At 35.6% G+C, this 25,530-nt stretch overlaps 1 protein-coding gene across 1 annotated transcript in view; it reads left to right on the forward strand.

Moving 5' to 3' along the window:
• The window catches only part of LOC137644858 (mucin-12-like), a 77,536-nt gene extending 56,372 nt beyond the window's left edge, over positions 1 to 21,164 (forward strand). Inside the window, exons 2-10 of the mRNA XM_068377747.1 lie at positions 4,311 to 6,233; positions 6,347 to 6,760; positions 9,703 to 9,847; positions 11,105 to 11,178; positions 11,449 to 11,586; positions 13,584 to 13,719; positions 14,691 to 14,888; positions 20,043 to 20,155; positions 20,440 to 21,164. Coding sequence (XP_068233848.1) covers positions 4,311 to 6,233; positions 6,347 to 6,760; positions 9,703 to 9,847; positions 11,105 to 11,178; positions 11,449 to 11,586; positions 13,584 to 13,719; positions 14,691 to 14,888; positions 20,043 to 20,155; positions 20,440 to 20,523 — 3,225 coding nt within the window. The 3' untranslated portion in view covers positions 20,524 to 21,164. The remainder of the gene's footprint in view (positions 1 to 4,310; positions 6,234 to 6,346; positions 6,761 to 9,702; positions 9,848 to 11,104; positions 11,179 to 11,448; positions 11,587 to 13,583; positions 13,720 to 14,690; positions 14,889 to 20,042; positions 20,156 to 20,439) is intronic.
• The last annotated feature ends 4,366 nt before the right edge of the window (positions 21,165 to 25,530 follow it).

Consider the following 25,530-nt stretch of genomic DNA (forward strand, 5'->3'; position numbering starts at 1 on the left):
GCCAAACTACTTGGAAGAATCATTCCCCTGTTTCAACTATGTAAGATCTACCAACATTTTTAACCACATTTCAAAAATATGATATATTATTAGAAAAATAATCTATTGCTAAATGAAGCCGTCAGTTTTGTACCAAGCAATTATGATAAAGTGTACTAATTAGCATATGTGCATAATCCATCATTGCACGAATATGCTTTATATGCTGTTTCTTTCTATTTGGGAATAAGCGTTAAATATGATATTGGTCCTTTTTTTTTTTTAATCAAATCTCACTTACTATTTAACATCCAATTGTCAAATGAAAATCATACTGAGATTTCCTCGTTTTTTAAAACCTTTCTAACCTACGGTTCATCTTATCCTGTTATCTTGTTCTCTTTTATATTAGTTAACATTCCAATACCTTGAATTTTATGAAAGTGATGACATGACTTCCAGTTATGCATGCATAATATGAAATTTGCATGAAATGTATCGGCTATAAATGTCGTTTAAAAATTAATCGACTACTAAAGAAAATTATATTCCTGAAAAATTGGAAATTAATGACTAGGCATAAAAACACTTCCGAATAAAATGTTTAGAATAACGAGGAAGTTCAGATAGAACCAAAATGTAAATTACACACAGATAATTCAGCGCCAAGTCGACATTCACAAAATCAGAGCTATACTGATACCGATAAGCTCATCTTGAACTTGCTTTAATTCTTATACATTCCATATCTGGTAAATGATAATTAAATAAACCTAAGTCTCTTCTTTATTACCTTCATAATCCTTTTGCTTCTTCACTTATGTTTGCGCTAAACAAACTGTTAAAGTTATTTCTACATATAGTATTTAACTTATACTTCCTACCTGTTGAGCATTTCATCAACATTCCTATTAGAAACATTGTTACACCCAAACCTAATGAAAACTCTACTCTCTACTTCTCTTCAATTACGTACAAATGTTTAATCCAAGTTTTTTGCAACTTGACATTTACCTTGCAGGCTCTAAAATAGATGCGCAATATTACTTTCTTTAATGCTACTATACTAAACAAATGAATCACGGTTTCATCTCCTATTCTGTTTGTTGTAATATAAAACTGTTGCTTCTTAAAGGCATCCTTTAGAATAACTTATCAGTTGTTTGAGATCAGGAATACGAAAGATAGAATTCAATAATACATAATTTATCCAAGTGTGTTTGTCCACTATCATACGAAAGCGGTTCTAGAAGTTATTTATTCATTCATGGATTTATCTATTAGTTAATTTGGCTATTATTTCTAGCGGTAAAACAGTCAGACCTCTGGCTCTATATTTGTAATACTGAAAGAAATAAGAAGGATTCCCATATTTTCTTCTTTTATATTTATCATTCGTTTGGACAACTTTGCCTATTTAAACTCCAAGGAATAAACAGGAAAATTTAATGAAGAATATTAGAAATATTTAAATAAAATATTAAAATATAAAAATATTAAAATAAGAGAACATGGAAGCAGAGAAAGACTTCCTCGACTTTTGTGAAGAGGGAGGTAAGATATCACCGAACAGAAAGACCATTGGATTGCTGATCTTCACAGAGCAAATATGGAATTTGTGTTAATAGTCTGGTTGGAGATACGAGGTCGATTGAGAGGAGAGACTCTCCTGTTGATCAAGATATTAGCTGATTGATTAGTTTTATCCATCTGGCGTTATAACCAGCTCAACAGAACAGACTGAAAGGCACATGCTGATGAAATAAACTAAATACCTGGAATTCCATCCATGTAAGAAATACTATTTCCTAAGTACGAGATGACATTTCTAAAAAGACGCTCCGATAGGTTAAATAGAAGAGTTTTCGACACCGAAATCAAACATTTATAATTTTTTTCAACGAGATTTGTGCATTTGTTTTACGTAACTTTTCTCCCAGACCACATTCTAGCTATACCTAGACCTCTCTCCCATACATGGTGAAAGTAGATTTGAAAGATAAAAGTATATATTTGTGATAATTTTGAAGTTCCACGCTCTGATCTCATTTTACAGGTGTAACTTTCTGTTCCCTCTCATTTGTAAGTCTTTGCTCTCGTCAATATTTTCAATCTGTGTCTCGTTTGATAAGAATATTTCTAGAATTCACAAGATGACGGTAAAATTTTCCAATATTTTGATCACCTATTCTACTCTTCCATTGGAGTTATCGATAAATTGCGGTATTTGAAATCTTCATGCCTAAGAGAAGTCTTTGGTGAAGTATGCCTCTCTCTCCCAACACAGATGGGAACTTCACACTAATATGCTATAAGTATCATCACATTATTGACATTTCTTGTGGTAATGGAAAGATTAAAAATGCCTCAAAAAGATCCCTCTTTGATCCAAATCATGCTCATAGAATTGAAAATTTAGAACAATGGGATCTTGAACACTCAAACATATTATGCAGTGACACACACACACACACACACACACACATATATATATATATATATATGTATATATATAAATAAATATATATATATATATATATATATATATATAGATAGATAGATAGATAGATAGATAGATAGATACATATGTAAAACACAAATAATATCAGAACAAAATGCTAACAATGAAGTAAATAATATCCAGATGTGCTTAACGTAGCGCTATACCAATAGTGACAAACCAGTTATGAAATCTCAAACTTCTCTTATATTTCCTATTCTGAAGTGAATTCAACTGTTTACTCTAGCAAGTTTTAAGAAAGATAAATAAACCGATAGGGGATGTTCTAAAAAAAGGTCCCGTTCATTGCCAAGCATCGTGGCTGAGGCTCTGGTAATTGTATTTGCTATTGCGCAAAGAACAAGAGACAAAGCAGATGTTGTTTCATTCTATATATGAGGTTACCCATGTTTGAAGACGATTACTAATGGGGTGTTTTCAAAACTTAACGCATAAAAGGCTAATTATTGAAGATTGCACAATATTCTAAAAAAAAAAAAAAGAAAAAAAAAAGAAAAAAAAAAAAGTTCTAATGGTTTGGTGTTTGGCTTATTGTGTCCCTCCTGCTTGGGCATTTCACTATTTCAGAAAGAATAATCCAGGATATTTAACCTATTAAAAAAAGATATTACCTTTAGAATTTAAAACTCTTATTTTCTGTGACTACCTGTATAGTCCTCGGCAATTCTAAAACACAAAAAAAAAAACAATATTTCGTTATTATCTACCAACGATAATTAACAATGTTTATTTCTATCAATACAAGTACACTAATTAATTTCTGATGCTAGGTTGATGACAGGCAACAGCAGTAGGCTATGAAAGCAGAACAACACAGCAAAGATTATAACATATGTGAAAAAAAATTACTTTCTATCTCCACCGCCAGGAGAGAGAGAGAGAGAGAGAGAGAGAGAGAGAGAGAGAGAGAGAGAGAGAGAGAGAGAGAGAGAGAGAGAGAGAGCATTTGATGCTACACAGTCCTGAAAAATACATTATGACCGAGTTCAATAAATATTGTTGAAAAGAAATCGGATATACTTTCTTAATTTTCAATACGATGTTATAACCTTCATCTTTACAAAACAGTGTTCTGTAGAGATCTAAGATATATTTCAAAAGACCACCAAATACTTCTGTACAATAAAAACCCATATGAATGAATAATCGTGATTACTCTTGGAAATTATATGGAATATAAACTAAGAAGTTTGAAAATATTATACTGAAGGGAAATTTTCATAACATGAACATATAGATCTAATAAAATAACAATGAAGAAAAGTATAAAGGATAAACAAAGTTCCGTGTTGACGGTGACTGACTCTATGTCACATACGAATAAGGGGTTCTTAATATAAATATTCAAATTTTGCCTCTATATATTTAAAGTCCCAGCTTACCACGACGTTTTCACCATAAGTTCTTTCATTATGTGCACTTCACTAACATCTTAATTTTTCTATACTATTGAAATCCAAATATTCTATATAAAAAAAATATGATGTATGACAGGAAGTAGCAAGGAATTTATCTGCATTTATTCATTCATAAAAAAAAATTATGTACAATTGATACTATCAAGTAAAGGTCATGATATATACTATAAAAGTAATGGATATTTATAGAACTGAAGCTATGAAACCACTAAAAATGTCAATACAAATCGAAACAAAATAAGACAGCTAGTGTTGATTCATTTAAAGGCCCTTATGAAAATATTAACAAAAACTTGTATAAGAAAATTCGTCTCTTATTGGTTATGATAACAATATTCCAAAATAATTCTCAGTCTTAGACTACCACATCTAATTCCACTTTTATTTTGCAGGTGGCAGCTCAGTTATGTATAGTGCTGGGGGTGTTTTTCTTCTCAACAAGTTCAAGTTTACCAATGAGTCCTCCAGACATGTCAGCAGAGGATGCAGTCATTAATGAAAGGCGATGGCGTTCTAGAGAAGCTGTTGAGATGCCAAGTTTTACCTCATCCATGCCATCTGGGGTTGATAAAGAAGAGGCTGCTTATCCAGAAAAAAATGTAGCAGAGAGCCGAAGCATATTAACGAAGTTATTCTCGCCTTTTGTAGGGAGTCATACGCGTGGAAATCCAAGGGGATCTCATAAAAGTCGTGAAAAAGGCACGCTGCAGGGTCGACGCCCAGTTCAGGGCTATCAGCAAGTTCGCTTTGTATCATCCGCTGCTCCAAGATTCCGTCCTAAAGGCACAAGGGGTCGTGTCCCAAATCCATCTCTACAACAACACATTTTTCAGCCAATTTCCTCTTCACCTGTTAGCATAAGATTCCCAACTATAGGAGATACCACAAGTAGTCAGCATTTCCAGAATACTAACACGCTGACATATGAAAATAGCCCCTTTAAGAATATCACAAATCAAAACAATGTTAGTAACAGATATCAACCAACTAATGCAGGCAACAAACCAAAAGATATTCCAAGAGCAAGAGAGCCTAGTCTTTTCACTGTTACGCCATTCACGCTTTCTCCATCTACCAATTCCATATTGAAACCTAATCACTTGTACTCGTCTCCACACCATATATCCAACTCACCATCAGCTCTTATTCCAAATACCCACTCCTCTTTATTAGTTCATTCTAGTAATCAAAATCGCCCCTTCCTTGCACAAGTCCCCAGCATCAGATTCTCATCCAATAGTCAAGAAACACCTGAAATTCAAGATCTTGAAAAATCTCCTGGAAATAGTGAGAACTCAGTTATTTACAAAAGCCAACCAAAGGAAAACTCTGTAGATGGATTTGTTAGCCTTCAGAATGTCAACGATATCACATCAAATATCAATATAGATGACCAGTTTTTAAAGTCCTTTGGTGCCTCACAGATTTCATTTGGTCCCGACAATAGCTTTTTCCTCACTGGGAACTTATCTGAGATCACTAGTCATAAAGGATCAAAAGAAAAACAGAGAGAGATTCAAACTTTTTCTGCATCCCATCTGACAGACCAGATATTAAGTCATCCACAGCCAACAAAGACACCTAATTTAGGTATCATACACCCAATTACATCTCAAAACACCTATACAGTATCAACAACTGAACCCACCTTCATCTTTATAACTGGAGCCCCTTCTCCTTTTGAGATTGAACATTTAACAAGTCTACCAACTACTCCAACAGGAATATCACATATCTCACATCAGCAGCAAGAATCACCCCAATTAGATTTGCAAGCCTACCAAGTACCGTTATCTCACTTTCAGACAACATCAACACCACAGGTATCTTATCAACAACAAATAACACCATCAGTCCAGTATCAACCACTAACCACTCCAAAACCTTTGCATGATTTACAAAGTACACTGGCACCAATACACCAGCAATTACTGTTAAGCCTATCCCCTAGACCTCAGTATCATACAACATCTAAACAATATCACACCGAAGCTAAAGTAACGCCACACTGGAATGTTTTAACTACTCAGCCAGAATACAGGACTCAACCAACAGAGCTTCCAATCCAAGTGCAAACCCATCAAGAATCACTACTGACAGATCAACAGAAAGGATCTGCACCAATAATAAATGGGTCCCAGGATGACAAAAATCTTCAAGCCGAGCATCAAAATCAGCAAAGTTATGATGTAAAAGCTTTTCAAGAGTTATCAACAGATAACAATGATGGTTTTATTCCATTCAGCAACAGTAATGATTTCTTTAATCATATATTTGGGAAAGAAAATCCTTTTGGAGACAAGATCATAACAACGGTAAGTTACCGAGATTGGTATAACAAGACCACCATATTGAGGATGTACAGGGTATATGACATTTATAACCAACGCTAATTTTCAATTTAATACTTACTTTATAATTTTCACAGGTACCAAGTAACATAACTCCAGCATCTGTGTCTTCATTCAATTCCAATTTCAACATTGCACCTGAGGACAACCAACAACCGTTTTTGAGCGAGTCAGTGCCATTTGTGAATAAACCTACTCAACATGAAACCATACTAAGCACAGCTTCTACAGCTAATGAGCCAAATACACACATATTTACTCCTGCCCCTGTCTCCATTACATCACAGCCTTTAATTACACAATTGTTTACAACACATGAAACTCCTACATCTGGTTGGCCTTCAACTCCTTTCAAAAGTTCTGCATCAGTGTTTGCAGAATCTGCAGAAAAAGATATTGAGCCTGCCATCAGTCAATCACCATGGGTATTTTCTGATGGATGGAGTCAACAAGATTCAACAACAGAACTTCAGACACAAACAAATGATCAGGTAGGTTGTCTAATGTTCATGAGTGCAACTACATCTTTTCAGACCACAGCTCTAATTATAGCTTAAAACTGCAACAAGTGAAGACATCCCTTAACCCTTAATGCTGAACATGCATGCATTTATGTATACATGATTTGTAGATTACATAGATTTACGTATGAGCATTAACACATGAACCACAGTGCAAAAATCGCGTTTTTTTTTATATATATATATATATATGGCAACAACGTGATCAGATATACCAATTGGCAAACTTAAAAATCAAGTCGGAAAGAGTTTCGTGAGCTGACCATCATCAGTTATAGATTTGATTTAGCCAGTGATAGATGCGAGCACAGCCGTGTTCCCCAGCCCATCGTCTGCAGGGTTGAGTGCAAAATAAGAAGCCAAGAGCGACGTTACAGCGGGGCCTGATATTGCTCAAATCAGGGATATTTTAGTTGAAGAATATGGTGGTGTGAATAATGAATATGCTAATAAAGAATCTGATAGACGCAGTGATGATGAGCAAGAGCTAACAAATGATCAAGATATTCTCCATCGAAGAAATATAGACGAACCCTTTCCTGATGATGATCAAGATGAGGATTATTTTTCAGAACTTAATAGCGCCAGAGATGGTCATGATGTATCACGACAAAATGATGTGTATGAACATAAACTTAAGAGAATAGGTTTCAGAGGGGGAATACATGGCAGGCAAAGCCAGCGGGGTCACGTGACTCTCGAAGCTCCATTGTTACGAGAAGGACGTGTTCTCAAGGGAACCATGAGGTACCTCTTTCTCTTTCGGACGGCTGGACTGATGGAAAAGGTTTTATTCCAACACTTTTTTTTTTAACTTTATGAATGAAGATATGGTGAACGCTATGGTTTATGAGCCATACCGTTACTTTAAGCAGAGGATAATCGAAGGGACCCGTCTACAATTACAGTGAAAGGATGGAAGCCTGCTATGTTCACAGAAATACTAGATTCACCTATACACACTGTTGTTTCCAAAATGTTTGAACTGTGTTAGATATTCGGATGTATATTGGTTTCTGTATTCTGTTGATAATGCTGAAAGGCAGGCATACGGTAACGATAGGTTATGGAAAATTCTAAACATTATGACAATTATACGAAATCGTTTTAGCCAGTTCTTACAACCACTCCCGAAAGTTAATGATGGATGAATCTCTTATTTCGTTCAAAGGCCGTCTAATTTTCAAACAGTATTTTAACAACCATAATTCGTTTTAGTATAGAAGTATGCTATAATATCACACACACACACACACACACATATATATATATATATATATATATATATATATATATATATATATATATATATACATATATATATATATGCACATATATATATATATATATATATATATATATATATATATATATATATATATATATACACTGGGTAATAAGATTCACAAAATAAGGGATCATGTTATATTTCATGCTTTACTGTAGCCCAATTTTTATTTTGTATAATATACATTCAGATTCATTTGTTTGCACACACACATACACACACAAAATCATATATTATGATATTTGTGTGCGTTTGTATGATCATGCGAACGAGTAATTCTAATGGGTAGGAGTGTGTTTATATATTTGATAGGAGTCATGCTTGCATAAGTTGTGATTACACATTTTATATGATCTTTTGCTTTGAGAGAGAGAGAGAGAGAGAGAGAGAGAGAGAGAGAGAGAGAGAGAGAGAGAGAGAGAGAGAGAGAGCACTTGGGGTAAGATTGCTAGACTCTTAAGAGACCCTGCCCGGAGATAAGGTACGAGGAATGTATGTATGTGTGTGTGTGTGTGTGTGTGTGTGCGTTAGAGAGAGGCAGGCAGTCAGCCCAGCCGTACGAGTAAGTATAGAAAACGGAAAGAAAATTTGCACGATTTTATTATTATTATTATTATTATTATCAAGATCTGTAGAGTATAAGGATTACTAGCTAAGCTACAACTATAGTTGGAAGAGCAGGATACAATAAGCCCAATGGCTCCAACAGGACAAAATAGCCCATTGAGGAAAGGAAATAAATAAACTACAAGGAAGTAATGACCAACCAAAGTCAAATAATATAAAACAATCATCACCATCATCATAACTATAAAAAAAAAAGGAAGAGAAATAAGATAGAATAGTGTGCCCGAGAGGTACCCTCATTCAAGGGTTCGAAAGTCCGTATTTTGCAAAAATTCATTGCTTTAATTTTCTTAATCGTTATTACATATATTTTGTATCATAATTAGCAATATAAGACTTAGATATAATAATGAACATATGGGAAATAGGATATTTACATATAGAAAGGGTTTTCTTGAAATTTATGAGCAGCTGACAGACGGTATCCTAAGTTTGTGTATTGCCGCTGGCTGCAGAGTAATGGCTTCTTCAACTAGGCCTAAGATTGGTGAGCACCCAAAATGGACAGTAATAAATGAAAACCGTTTTTTATTTCTTTTATTTTACAAAATTCTCATTTTTTTCCCTTCAACGGTTTATGTATTTTAGGGAACTTTTTTTTCCATTCGGGGTATGTTATTCATAAATCTTATCCATATCCTAAGAGTTATTTTGGCCTATTGGAATCGTCCCTACCTGGTGTTCTGCCAGACTGGAGTCAGAGTCCCGTCTAAGCTCGATATTTTATTGCAGTGCCTGCAACCTCACCATCCTTATGAGCTAAGGATGAGAGATTTTGGGGAGCCTATGGGTCTACCTCCCAAGTCATCAGCGGCCATTGCCTGACCCTCCTTGGTCCTAGCTTAGGCTCTGATTATATATGTATAGGGCCAGTCTCTAGGCCATTGTCCTACTAGCTAGGGCAATGACATTGTACAGTGCCTCTGCCATTCATGAGTGGCTTTTAATCCTTAAAGGCAAGTACAGAAATAACTTTCATAATATTCTTTTTTTTCAGAGCAATTTGTTGAATACAGCTATTCCCTTGAGAACAGTGGAGCCTTTTACAGTATCAGAGGGAGGTGAAAATCCCTATACTTCTTCATTAGGTCCAGTGCAATTATCCAATGACGCTGGACCACCACATACATCACAAACAACAGGTTGGTGTTGTCAGTGTAAAAATCAGTACATTTTGTATTACAGATATAAAGACACTGTCATAAACTTTTTGGAAGACCTAAAGGCAATACTTAATCTTAATGGATTGTCATTCTCGAATACTTATTGGCAAATTTGTTCTATCCATTAACATCGTATTAACAATATGATAGCCAAAGAAAATCAGAATAACATTATTTTTTAATTTTTTTATTACAGTGCTGTTGTTCCATTGTTACTTCCACTAGAATGATAATTGTGTTAGATATTAATTCCTAACCATGTTTATACGTTAAGTTCTATTAAGTTTGAATATGAAAGAAAAGGACAAAATTGGGAAAACCAACTAAAATAGGACATGATGAATAAGTTCCCTCCGCGGCCGCTGTACCAATCTCTGGGCAGTGAAAACATGAGTCATCTGACTTCACTTCTTCCGTGAAGTAACACTTATAGGAAAACATACTGAAATGGGCTACTTCTTTTCATTTATTCATAAAGTTCTTTTTTTTATCGTTAATGTTATTTATAATTGACTTCTGCAGACCACATCTCGAATTAAGAGTAGAAAATCTGGCTTTCAAATGATCTTCCCTGTTCATTATTAATATTTATGGAATAGTGTCTATGCAGTTATCTATCAACGTCATTCTGTAAGCCACGTTTAAAAGTAATATCTGATCAAAATAATGTACTATTATATTCAAGATACTGTACTATGTTTGGGATATACAGATTCAAAGTTGCCGGGTACTTAATCCGATATATCCTTATGAACATTTATCTGTAAGTGTTAAAAAAGAGTAGGCAAGAGCATGAGAAATAAGAAGAATTTTACATATCTTATTTAAAAGAACTAAAGGAAATTAATAAAGAAAAGAAGAATGTAAATTAAATTTAGATAGTACTAGACAAAATGACGGTTGGTCAAAATAAGACCGAAAAGTCATTGAGTTAGTGGAAGATTATTCTGATTATAGTTTAGAATGTTCTGGGCTAATAATCTGATACAATCGTTCTTCAAAAAATCATTTGTATAAAAGAGATAGCTAATCCATTTCAAGTACATTAGTCGCTTTTTCCAGTTCAGTAATAATACAATCATCATCATCATCATCTCATCCTCCTTTGCTTATTGACGTAAAGGGCTTCAATAATACAATATAGAGTAATAATTACTCATTCCCGAAATAATTCCTTTCTAGAAAAAAGGGTAAGTTTTATGAAAAGTTATCTTAAAAAATAAATTTTTCTTTCAGCAAACCTCAAGACAAAGAATGACGCCCCATCGACAATCATGGCCACAACTACTATTGATAATAAAGAATTCGAGGTAAGAGGTCAGCTAACTTATTGAGTGGGGATAACTTGATTGTTTTTATCTAATTAAGCACCTTTTTTTATTGAGCCTACCAGTTTACTGATACTTTATAAAAGGTAAAGGGGACTTATGGTTTCAGTATGTTGTTTTATCATCAAATCACCTGCGGGTTCCAAAACCTTTCGACAGTTTGCCTAAAAATAGCGCAAACAAGCACAGGTATGTCCTTGACCTGTGACTTTCTGTAAACATCGACCAAACTACTGAAGCTTTACATTGCAGGTGCTGGTCCTCCCCTACGAGAAAGGAGTGAGCCATCAGGAAGAGGAGGAGCAGAAGGATTTTCCAAAGTCGTCCTCGATAGCTCTTGCTCCTGGCTCGCATTCTCAGAAGTCCTTTAATCCAGGGCTACCACTTAAGGTGATATTCTAAATTTACCATAGTTAAGGTTACAGTTCCGGTAGGCCTTGCTGTTTCCTCCTGTCGCCTTGGTGACCGCTGAGGTAGCAGCAGTAGGGGATTCAGCATATGAAACTTCATTTGTGGTGGATAAAGGGGGAGGGTGGGTTGTGGCACCCTAGCAGTATCAATCAAACTCGGGTGAATTCCTCGTCTAGGAGGAGCGAAGAGAGGAAAAGTCCTCTTTTGTTCCATTCTTAATGTCGGCTACTGCCAAAAACTTGGGGGAAATGCCTTGGTAAATGAATAGAAGATTACACAGATAAGGAAGATTCGAAACACGAATGTTTGTAATGCAGTTCTTCCTGAAATTTGCTAATGAACGCCAGTATGATGGTATTCTCCTCAGTGCATCTTCAAAATAAGACCTCTTGACACGCTGTGCTTGTATTAATTTCAATTTAACGTCAAATCTAGAATTACTGTATACAACTTGAAATAACGAGGCGATGAAGTATTTTGCTATAGATACTTACTCTTAAGATTGAAATAAAGACCAAAAAGCTTCCAGTATATCTTTGCATTCATGAAGCGGTGTGTTAGTCATAAACATATAGGTTATATGTAAGTTTTCTAAACTTGCAAAATATCTAGACATGTAATCATAGAACTGTGCTTAAACCACGTTGAAAATTACACACATGCACACACAGACAGACAGACACACACACACACACACACACACACACACACATATATATATATATATATATATATATATATATATATATATATATATATATATGTGTGTGTGTGTGTGTGTGTGTGTGTGTGTGTATTATCAGCTGTTACTAGTCCATTGCAGAACAAAGGTCTCAGACATGCCATTCCAATTGCGTCTGTTTATGGTCTTTCTGTGTAAGTCCATACCCACAAACTTTCTTAACTCGTCAATCTATCGTCGTCTCTTCCTCCCCCCTGCTTCATTTACAATCTCTGGGGACCCATTCTGTTATTCTTAATGTCCATCTATTGACTGTCACTCTCATTATGTCCTTCCCATGTCCATTTCTTTTCCTTACATGTTGTTAGAATATCCTCTACTTTAGTTTGCTATTATATCTACAGTATGTTGCTTTTTTTTTCTTCTTTTTTTTTCTTTTTTTGTCGCCATCATTGTTCTTTCGATAGCTCTTTGAGTTGTAACTAGCTTATGCTCTAAGGCTTTAGTAAGGGTCTAAGTGTCTCATGCATAAGTTAATATTGGTGGACCATCTCATTGAATACTTTTATTTTTAGAGAAAGTGACATTCTACGTTTCATAATCTCATTTTGTTTACCAAATACTCTCCATCCTATGCTTACCCTTCTTTTAATTTCGGTCTCATGTCCTAAGGATACATTTACTGTCTGTCCTAAGTATGTATATTCATTAAAAGTCTCTAGAGGATTGTTCATAACTTTTATTTGTAGCCTCTCTTTATTTCCATTGAAAATTTTCTTAGTTTTACTCATAATCATTTTCAGTGCTACTTTTCTTCTTTCTCTATTCAAATCTTCTATCATCTTTCGTAATTCCTGCCATGATTCACTGAATAGAACTATGTTACCTTAAGTTGTTAAGGTACAGTTTCATTATTCACCCAATCAATGGGTATATTTCAGAAATTCTAGAGAAAAAAATGCTAATAAATTTAGTCAACCGTAATTTTTGTCGGCCACTTAATGCATTTCAAATGTATTGATAAGAGTTTTTGGAAAACATCATCTGTTAATACAAAACAAGTTGAATTCTGATGCAGAATAAAAGTTCCATTCCTCAAAATAAAATAGTTTTTATTATGTTCAACAATAATCTTTGTTTAACAATGATAATAATGTGATAATTAGTTTATTCATAACATTAAGATACTAATGATGGTAATGATGATAAAGGTAAAAATGTAAGAAGAAAAATTATAGGACTTATAAAATGCGTAGGAAGCAAAGACTGACACCCAAGTCCTTTCTTGGCACAGGCGACGGAGGAGGAAGTGTCCGTCTATCTGGTTCGACATCGCAAACCTTCTAACATCATCGGAGGCTCTCCAACACCCCCAACATCTACACCGCCATCAAAAGACAACGCTGCTTCTAATGGCTCGACTCACTTAGGTAGGAAAACCATACCACTTTCTGATAACTATTGTGAAGTAAGTAAAATGTATTTTCAAGTCCCAAAGTTAAAAGATTAAAGTGTTGGAGTTTCTTCCACATTTCACTAAAGATTACAAAGAAAAAATGTTAAACTAAATTATTCTTTTCTTTTATTAATCTCGTGATTAAATGAAAGGCAAGAAGTACGTAATTTATTGCCTAAGAAAATAACTAAAGATTATATGCATAATATAATGTCATGATATTACCATTCATACTGAGCCTACATGCATGAAACGATGGTATGCCTTTGTAAAAGCTAACAAATTATTTTCGTATGAAAGCAGGAACATTTGTAAATCGAGAGAGAGAGAGAGAGAGAGAGAGAGAGAGAGAGAGAGAGAGAGAGAGAGAGAGAGTGTGTGTGTGAACGAGAAAAATGATAAAAAAATTGTCTATAATGTCTACAGATAACGCAAGTCTGTTCTCGCTGAAAGAGTATTTTTGAAATAGGTTTGATGTATATTATAGAATATCAATTGGGTAAAAATACAGCTATCTTTAAAGGAAAATGTCTTCAAATGTTATTGGATTTTTATAGCATAGACCCATTGAGGCCAAGAAAAGGAAAAAGAAAAGAAGGATGAGGTTAAAGGAGGAAGGAAACCATTATTATTATTATTATTATTATTATTATTATTATTATTATTATTATTATTATTATTATTACTTGGTAAGCTACAACCCTGGTTGGAAATGCAGAATGCTATAAGCCCAGGGGCTCCAATGGGATTTATTTTAGGATACCCTATTACAGCTGAGGCTACAAACTGTGAATGATGTATATCTACTTAACAAGAAATTTAAATTTGAAACCCCAAACTTGTTTTTTCTGACTACGGATCTAGTGATTCTTTTGTTTACTGACAGATTTCCTGTTTTTGTCTGCACAAAACTTTTTACAGTTTGCTTAACTTTAACTTGAACAGGCCTGGATGCTTTAGAGTTCCGTGGGTTCCCGATTCCGGCTGACTTTGCCCCTAAAGACGATGGCTCTCACAGGCTGATATCCTCGCCAAGTAGATTGTCGGGCACAGCTGTTTCTGCCTCAGGGAAACTCTTCAAGTTCGAATACAACGACGATGGCCAGAAGGGAAATGTAAATTTTTTGCCAAAATCATTCAAAGGTAAGGATAAGATTGATTATTTAATATTCATGTCCTGTTTCATAGGACTTGGATTATTTACGCTTGGAAAGTAAACACAGTATGGTATAAATTAAGGTTAGTCTACATGTCCTTCCTGGGGTAATTTTGGGTATTCATTGTTTGAATTATTAATGCTTAAAATTGTAAGCTGAAATAAATGTCTTAAATCCATCGTTAAGGTTATTTTAATGCCTGTCTTAACATTGAATCTGTCCCTACAGGTTTATATAATCTCTAAAGATGGTATATTCGTTTAGCAATAGTCATAATTAAAATTGATATATTTTGCATGATAAGTTTTGAATTTTTATCCAGCTTCAAGTATTACATAATCTTAGATAGATTTTCAAATATGGACACTCCTTCATTATACAACTAAAATTTATACATCTGGTAACCTCCAGAAGGAGAATCATTGTAAAATGCACGAGTAATACTTGTTGACATTATCAGTTTAATCAAAATTACTGTTACTTTAAAAGAAATTGACTCTAGAATTCTAGTGCGAGCTCTTTAAATAAAATATGCCACCTTAGTTCTTGCACAACATGTTATTTAAAATCGGATTTCTTAAAGTCTTATTGTAGTACAAAGAATATCATTAAACAAGCATTAAGATTTCAAACATCTAGCGAGTTTTCTAGTAGATTAAACGAGATATCTAAGTTACTCAATCATCCTGCAACATTTATTCCTTGCTATTCAAAGTTTGGATATATGTGGAAGTTTTCTTGCCTATCTAAGCCTAAATTGTCTTTGTTTAAATGGAAACAATTCTCTGTTATAACCCCAATAGTAGTAAGGAATGTATTGTTGACAGCTAATATGAACTAAAAATAAAGATAAATGGCCCATTACTCTGTGGCATTCCTTCTTTTAAGCCCAATGTATTATATCATAGTTTTCTTATGCATTAATGCTCTATAGGCCTAATTTAATCAGGTTCTCTTTAACTAGAATCATATCTTAAGAGTTGTCTCTCTGATCTATTAAGTGGGTCTTAATGTGTTTTCATCAGGAAATGATATTGAGGAGACGACCTTTAAAGTAAAAATTTCACAAAACTAAGTATTGCATAATTATCGTCTTTATAAAACGCTTGTTTTTGTGTTCCGCTTAACTGAAAACATAACACTACAGTGAACCCTCGCTACTTCGCGGTTCGACAATCGCGGATTCACCACTTCGCGGGGTTTTCCCATAACCCATATATATATACATATCGCGGATTTTCCGGAAAATTCGAAAATACCGCGAAATCTGAAGATAACCAAATACGATATTTTGTTACCTGTAATTCCATTAATACTGTAATTATAGTAATATCTGCTCTTACTGATTGTTCATTGCATTACATATGATATATAATTCAGCACAGAAAGAAATAAAACACGAAAAGAGAATGTGATCATACGATAATTCAGTACGTAGTAAAATTAAATCGAACATGAAACGCAAATCAGATGCAGTCATACCATATTAGAATGGTGTGTACTGTAATGGATGTGCTTCTTTTCCATGAATCTTTTGTATGTATACGTACGTAGTACAGTACTGCATCCAATAATATTCTTTGTTGCAAAAATCACATTTCGAATAAGTACTGTAAGCGTACGAGAGAGAGAGAGAGAGAGAGAGAGAGAGAGAGAGAGAGAGAGAGAGGCGTAAAATAGCGTACGTACGTAAATTTTTATTATTATTGTTATTATTATTATTATTGTTGTTGTTGTTAATAAAATTATTATTGTTATTATTATTAATCATTATTATTATTATTATTACTGTACAGTATTATTATCATTATTTATTATTATTACGGTATTGTACTTAATCTACGTACGTTCAGTGTGCGCGGGACATCTTCTATGAGTAACCAACGCACCATAGTACTGTATAAGACGGGTTGTGATTGGTTCAAGCGCTGATAGATGACGAATCAAAACTCAAGTTTTGTTATCTAGCCTGTGATTGGTGTTTTGCCCGCATCTCCAACCCGCAGCATCAGAGTTCTCGCGGGACTGATCGTTCACTTTCTCTTTCCGCGTATTGCTGAGTAGACGTTCTTAAGTTTGTGAAGTTGAATCTGTGCTGTGTGCGACTGTTTTAAGTTGAACTTTTTGTTGAACTTTCTGTTACAATGGCTCCCAAGCGTTCTGCTTCTAGTAAGGCTGGTAGTGAGCCTAAACGCCACCGAAGAATGATGACGATAGCTGAGAAGGTTACGCTTCTCGACATGTTAAAAGATGGTAGAAGTTACGCGGCCGCCGGCCGCCATTTTGGCATCAACGAATCCACCGTTCGCTACATCAGGAAGGACGAGGCGAACATTAGAAAGACTGCTGCAATCACCTTTAGCAGATCAGCGAAGCGAGTCGTTACAACGCGTAATAAAACGATCGTACGCATGGAAGGTGCTTTAGCTGTGTGGATTGCCGACTGTCGGAAGAAGAACATAGCGTTGGATACGAACACCATCCGAACAAAGGCTTTGAGCTTGTATGAGAATTTTGCGGCAAAGGAACCTCATGACGACGATGGCGACCATGCTGAAGAAGATGATGATGTAGATGATCCTCAACCAGGGACCTCCACTGATTCCCAGCGTCAGAAACAACGTTTTTCCGCCAGCAAAGGATGGTTCGCGAAGTTTCAGAAACGCTTCGCCCTGAAAAGCGTTTCCCTGCATGGGGAGTCTGCTTCCGCTGACACTGCCGCTGCTGAAACTTACGTGAACCAGACTTTCAAGAACATTATCGCTGAAGGTGGATACAAGCCGGAACAAGTGTTTAATATGGATGAAACCGGCTTGTTTTGGAAGAGAATGCCGTCGCGAACTTTCCTGTTCAAAGAGGAAGCCAAAGCCTCTGGCTTTAAGGCATTCAAGGATCGCGTTACCCTCGTGATGTGTGGCAATGCTGCTGGATTTTTGTTAAAGCCGGGGCTTATTTATAAGTCGAAAAATCCTCGCGCTTTGAAAAACAAAAATAAGAATCTCCTTCCCGTGTACTGGATGCATAATCAAAAGGCATGGATTACGAAGATGCTGACCTCCAACTGGTTCCACCAGTGTTTCATCCCGCAAGTCCATGAATATCTCTTAGAGAAGGGCTTGCCATTCAAGATCCTTCTCCTTATGGATAACGCTGGTGGACACGCAACTGACCTGTCGCGTGAGGGCGTTCAGGTTGAGTTCCTGCCACCCAACACCACGTCATTAATTCAACCAATGGACCAGGGGGTTATCAGGGCGTTCAAGGCCCTCTACACGAAGAATACCTTGGCGGACCTCGTTGCGTGTGTGGATGCTGCCCAAGATGACGAGGATGAAGACTTCAACTTGAAGGCGTACTGGCGGCAGTACACCATAGCCACGTGCCTGCAGAATATTCAAAAGGCACTTCAAGAGATGAAACCTGCAACCGTAAATGCGAGCTGGAAGAAGCTGTGGCCCGATATTGTTTACGACGACAAGGGATTTACTCCGTCGGAAATCCAACACTCTGCAATACGGAAATCTGTGCAGTTGGCTGCCATAATTGGGGGTGACGGGTTTGGCGACATGACGACTGAAGACGTCGACGAGTTGTTGGACTGCCATTCCCAGCCCCTAACTGACGCAGATCTCGAAGACCTGACGAAATCGGCAAGTGAGGAAGAGAGTGAGGGTACCCAGGAAGAGACCCAAGAAAATGTAGAAGAAACGGGCTTAACATTAGAACGGCTCGCCAAGTTCTGCAACCATATGAAGGAGGCGAAAGAAATGTTGCAAGAGTGGGACGAGGATATGGTTCGCGCGATGCAATTCTGCAACAAGGTCGATGACATCACGACTCCCTACAGGATGCTCTTGGATCGAAAAAAGAAGCAGCGGCAACAACTTCCGATCACAATGTTTTTTCAGCCTCGCAAAAAAGAGCCAGTTCCTCCTGCTAGTACGCCTTCGGAAGAAATTGAAGAAGTTGAAGAGGTGTCCCAGGAAAAGACACCTCCGTCTGAAGAGACGTAAAATACTATCATTGACTGCACAGTAGAACACATCATCAGCTTCATCATCATCATTTCTACTGTGCAGCAAATTCATCGCCATCGTCATTCAAGTTTTTCTGGAACTTCTTTCGTGGTGAGTACAGTAACAATCTTTATTTTTTACTTTAACCTGTTTTATAGTTTAGTACTGTACGTACTGTATGCATTAAGTTAAAGGGAAGGTTTTAAAAGTCTACATGTTGTAACCTATCATATTTTTTTTGTTTAAAATTTACATTTACGTACGTAAAACAATCTCTCTCTCTCTCTCTCTCTCTCTCTCTCTCTCTCTCTCTCTCTCTCTCTCTCTCTCTCTCTCTCTCTCTCAAATTGTTTTCCTGCTTTGCTACGTACAAGTACTGTATAATTTATATTTGTAAGGTAACATATTTTGTAAATGCTTTGTACTGTAAATACTGTATGTACTGTATCATTATTTATCACTATCATCATGCGTGTTAAATGCCTTGTTTGTTCTGAGCGTGGTTGTTTACTGAGCGTACACGCCGTCGTTTCAGGCGGCGTCATAAAGAAAAAGATTTCATTTGGAAGTCCTAAGAAAAATACGTAAACTAAAACATTGGTAATAAAAAAATCAACATACAGTACTGTATAATCAATATAATCGATGCAAAAACTAACCATACGTACATATATGTGTACACTAAATGAGTTTGTTTCTTCATTATGATCAGAGATGAACGTAAACAAAACATTGGTTGCCATTTTTTATCGTGCTTTTTAGGTGTTTAGGAAACACATGATATAAAATCGCCTTTAATATTTGTGCCTGTTTTAGTTTAGGGTGCTGTAGTACATGCATTAAGTGTTCTGTACATTACAGGGTGTAAAGGGTGGTTTGTTAACAGTACTACGTACAAGGGAAGGTTTTAAAAGTCCGAATATACATGTTAAATAAATAGGTAAATATGCTGTCACTACTTCGCGGATTTTCACCTATCGCGCCCGCGTCTGGAACCTATCTACCGCGATAAACGAGGGTTCACTGTATATCTATATGTACCAGTTATGCATTTGTTAATTTTCTTCGTATTTCCGTCCTTATTGTCTCCTCTTTTCTTTCCACATGTCCCTTTGACCCTGAAGGATTTGACACCAACGGTAATAACCAGGGGACAGGAACTAAAGATGCCTCCACTCAAATCTCGAGTAATGGAGACGTCGATATACCTTTCGCGGAACCTCATGAATACGTCCAGGTGAGGAATGTTTTTTATTTTTTATTCAAGTCTTAAGAGCGGCTGCGTTAAGTAACATAAACATTCACTCAGCACAGCGCAACTTAATTATAACAAATTAATCCACATATGTGTGTGTGATTTTATATATGTGTGTGTGTGTGTGTGTAGACTTTAATCGATTAAACTACAAATATCATTTTAGGTGAACGTGTGTAATTCTTTTTGACAGAATTATCTGCAAAGATCCTTCTTATCAAAATAATTCTAAATCTAACAAGACAACGTTTTTTCTTCTTCTTCAGGTTCTAGGACTCTTGGCGCCTCCACCCGGAGTGATTTGCGTCCACGGCATCTGCGAAGACGAAGAAGAATACAGACGAAAGTAAATGGCATTTAATTGAGATTTCATATTTATTCAGATTTCGCCCCAGCACTTTATGTCTGCACCTCGTTTAAATGCTCGTAACTGCAACATTCACAGAGCTGTGCTAGCTATACTCGATCTCAAATATTTCTTGAATAAGCACCATGAACGCAACTTAGCCACATTGTAAACAAGACCCTTCACCTTACATTCTGTACCTACTTTCTGAATAAGAGAATGCTCTTTTCCTAATTCATAAGCTTTCGTAGCCAAATGTCAAAAAATCACAAAAATTCTTTTTTTTTCAAAGTGATTTCCTTTGCATTTATTCTCTTACAAAACCCATCTTTCTTCTAGACTTATTTGTCATCTTTCCCACTTGCTTTCTTTCACTCTAGATATTTAAAATTGTCTTGTTCTTATTATTTATTGTTGCAATGCACTTGTTGAACTTACATTTGTAGTATATGTTAGGAATGTGTAATTCAATTATCAAAATACTATCTATCTCGAAAGAGAGTTTCCTTTTCGCGTCGTCCTGGCAATAAATTTCTAGACAATAGAAAATAGGAATATATATTTCTATAACATATAGACCCTTTTGTAAAATAAAGATCTTAGTATGTGCGGCAAATGTAGGAAAATTCAAATAAAGTCATTTATAAGGAAAAATAAACAAAATGTAGCTTCATCAATATCCTCTGCAAGACAACGATTTATCCACCTTTAAAATAAATTTCATATTGAAAATTATTTACATAATGGACGACTGATAGTTAAGTAAGCGTCTTGGCTGTTAATTCAAAACTACTTGTTCTTATAAGAACCCAGAATCACTCCAAATGTTCTCTACTGGCAAGTCTTAAACAACTGCAGCCCAGGCTATCATAATTTTTCTTACTTTAAAGGATTTCCTGAACTAGTCTAACTAAAATCGTTAGCAGTCTAGTTCCAAAACTATGTTATGATAAGGGTTGCAATAGTTTACAGTAACGTTTCAATATTGCAAGCGGCCTAAAATAATTATTAACTCTCCCCAAGCTGTGATATCAGTTTGAATAAAACATCTAATCATAAGCACTACAGCACTGGCTTCTAGAAGTCTAATCACCCACTTTTAATATTGTAGTTATAGATGGAATGTCAACACCAATGTAAAATTCACTCTTAAAGCCTAAAGCAAACTTTGGATTCACTAAACTATATTCAAAAAGTTCGAATCAAAGTCTGTCTGTTGCGTTTATTCATAATGATGGGGTGGCACTTCCATTTCATTCAGTATGAACAGTCACTCATATAAATTGATGGATGTCCGGGTGTTTGAGAGAGATTTCCATTTCACCCCTTTCTGGACGACAGGTGTCTGGGAGTGCGAGACCAGTCGAATATTGAACTACCTAACTCTGCTGTAGTAATTGTTAACTTTTACGAGTATGTTATTGATCTGTTTTTTTTTTCACGTAGATATATATTACAGAGGTTCTGTTCTTTCCTTCTCTTCTGCCCTGTTGTTTTTCTCTCGCCTTTCTACTTGTAGTCAGGGTGAATTAAATGGGATGGTGGATCAGTCCAGAAATGATTTGCAACAAGAAGTATTTCATGACAGTGGATGGAGAATTTTGTAGCATACCATAAAAAAACCTCCCTCTGGATCTTATTTTTTTTTTCCAAAGACTCATTAAAAAAAATGCTAAGATGTATGATTTTTCCCTTTTTCAAAATTGGATTAAATGGGCACTGCTAGTCTTCTGTTATAAAGCTTGACTCTCTGAAAAAGGATTGTTCATTAAACTATTCCATTGGAAGCCTAATTTGATTTGCACAGGCTCACATTGTTAGCAGTTGTCTGTGTCATTTAGACCATTATGCCAAATGCTAGGATCTTTATTGTCATTCCACACTACTTACTCCTACCCTAGAAATAATTTTTGATATCCTGAAATTCAATTATCTAACGCCACGATCGAAATCAATGGGACTTGAACCCGGTTGTGCCAAGCAGTACACAGAAATTAAATCCCATTGTTAGTAATATTGATAGTAATGGCGAAGGACTTTGCGGGCATGGTGAAATTATGTATTTTTGGGGATTAATTTAATAAACTAAACATGTCAGAGTCAAGCTCATGGGAGGAATGTATTGTATAGGCTGAGGATTGGCCATAGTCGGCCAAAGCACAAATATCTTTTCATTTTTTTCTTCTTTTGAGCGATATTCATGCACAGTTTAAAAGTACTTCAAGTTTTGCTTATTATAATTTTTACTTCTTTGCTTGCTTTATCATTCAGTTGAATTTATAGCTATTATTATTATTATTATTACTATTATTATTATCATTATTATTATTATTATTATTATTATTATTATTATTATTGCAGTTGTTGTCAATTACTTATCTTTTCAAAGTATTTGGTATCAATTTTCACCAACAGATTTCAGTTATGTTTAATTAATGATAATTTTTATTCATCCTTTTTTTCAAATACTTTGGTAATCATTATTTGATGCTTCTACTGATAGTGGAGAAGATATCAGAAAATTTTCCGGAGAATCTTCCATTTCCGGAACTAGACACCAAAATTAGCACACAGACTCGTCGGGGATTGCTCTTTTTAATAAAAAGGATGCTATTGAATTTATAGAAATATTGCATTTCGCAATAAGATGGCAAAGACTTGCCTTATCTGAATGCTCTTGATGTCAAATCATACATTTTTTTTTTTTTTTAGTGCGTAGAGTCCGAATTTAGAAATATGTACTTACCCATTGACTTCCTCATAGCTGTAGAGCAATGTCAACACTCAATCAGGACACGCTGGATGACACCACTGTTGTGAACCTCAGTATGGGGCTCAGTATCAGCCGAATGATTATTTAGTGTGCCTAAATCATTATCTTAGCGTCCCAGATGCTGTCTAATAAGCCCTGGATCAATAAGCAACCATATATTACCGGTTGTACCAGCGCAGGAGAGCCGAGCTAAGATTAACAGGTCTATAGCCCTTTGCATGTAGTGTCTTGGTTGCTGAACAGAGTGCAGAGAACTTGAACGATACTGTATGAACGATCAAGCTAGATGTAAGTCATTTACATTTATTCTCGAACCTAGTCGTATCTCATACCTTAATCTAAATGATTGAGATCAAGGTGGTAAAAGGATAAATCCTCGGCTTCGATTCACGGAATAAATATAATTACCATAGTATGATACCTTGAATGCCATTCACCAAGATGGCAAGTAACAGACCCAGGGCTGTAAATTCCACACTGACTGAAGCAATTGTTGTTCTTGCCAGAAGAAGAAGAGTGAAGAGCTCAAATCACCATGTGCATAACAACCACAAAAACATAATGGCTACACTATGTGACTAATATTTTCCTCTTCCATGCAATAAATGAGATGCTTTTTGTTCTGGGTCCATCACTGTCATCAAGGCAGGCGGGAGTGCAATGGGCATGACTGAAGACCAATCAGTACTGAGATGGTGGACGGTAGCTGGTCCTGAAGTCAGCCACTTGGGTACACAGTATGAGGCAAGAAGTGGGATCAAGGGGGTTCTAAACACACCATCCAGCATGACAAAACAGAACGAGCACAGTGTTCCTTGAGAGAATATAAAAGCTCTCACAAGGCATGCAAGATGTGAGCAATCTTCTCCAGGCTGAGAGTTGAGACCTGCTTTCACTTGATGCAAAGAACATTGCTTACTGAAGTTTTTTCAGAGCTTGTTAGCGCACACTTTGAGAAAGGAAATGTCAATTTCCAGGAGTTTATTAAGCGACGGGGAAGAAAAGAAGAATCCACCATCTATGAACAAATCAAAAGGAACATGGTTGACTTTTTACTACAGGTATCAGTATCTGTTGACTCTGCAAAGCAAACAATCGTCTGTTCTCCAAGCTGTTCATATCATGCCAGGGCAGATAGTATGACTTGAAGGAGTTCTTCCGTCATGAGAACCAATCACAGACTTCTTCCCTCCAATGATAGCAGAAAGCTCCACACATGTCAAAAATCCCATCTCATTACTATTCTTGAGAGCCAAGTTACAACCCTGGTGTAGCATTAGTGGGTGATTGGCCCTCATGAAGTTCAAAAACTTTTGAAGAGTAAGCAATGCTCGATGTACTTCTTACAATACAAGCACACTCTACCAAATACAAGAGAGCAGGCATTGTTTTTTATTTCTACTGGCCATTTAGTATGAAAGCTGAAACTAGATCAAAGCGAGGATGTGGGGTGAGACTCAGGGTGGCAAGGAAAGAAAAAATTCCCCTAAACTTGTGCTAGACTAAGAAAAGATAATTTGGACAAAGCTTCCACCCATTGCAGAGAGTTGCCGGTAGCAGACTTATTGTAAGTGCAAGTCGGAATGCTACAGTCGACGAGAATGCTACTGTTTTGGTCTTGGGCCTTGGGTCTGACCTACACAGCACTGTGCGGACGAGGTTTAGAGTGTACTATTTCAGGCAGCAAGATGAATAATATGTGGCAATTAAGTATAGTCTTACTGCCTATATGTACAGTATACAGCTACACAACCGAAGAAGGAAACAAAGAGTTAACTCATTTTTATAACCAAGCGTTCATTTTCATAATCGTTTCCCGTTCGCAATAGTAGACAAGCAATCATTAGCGAATGCTTATCATCTTGGGAGTCTATGCGTGAGGAAAATATTTGTAATAGATTGCTTGACATTATTCCCAGGAGGATAAACAACTATATATATATATATATATATATATATATATATATATATATATATATATATATATAGATAGATAGATAGATATATATATATATATATGTATATATATATGTATATATATAATATATATATATATATATATATATATATATATATATATATATATATATATATATATATATATATATATATGTATATATATATATATATATATAGTATATTATACCAAGAAAATAATGACGTCTTTTAAAAGATGAAATTGTCTTTATCCTAATTGTTTTACTAGAATTTGCGTGTTTTATTATTCACATAGGCCTA

The sequence above is a fragment of the Palaemon carinicauda genome, chromosome 8 (genome assembly GCF_036898095.1).
Source record: "Palaemon carinicauda isolate YSFRI2023 chromosome 8, ASM3689809v2, whole genome shotgun sequence".
In the NCBI taxonomy this organism is placed as follows: domain Eukaryota; kingdom Metazoa; phylum Arthropoda; class Malacostraca; order Decapoda; family Palaemonidae; genus Palaemon; species Palaemon carinicauda.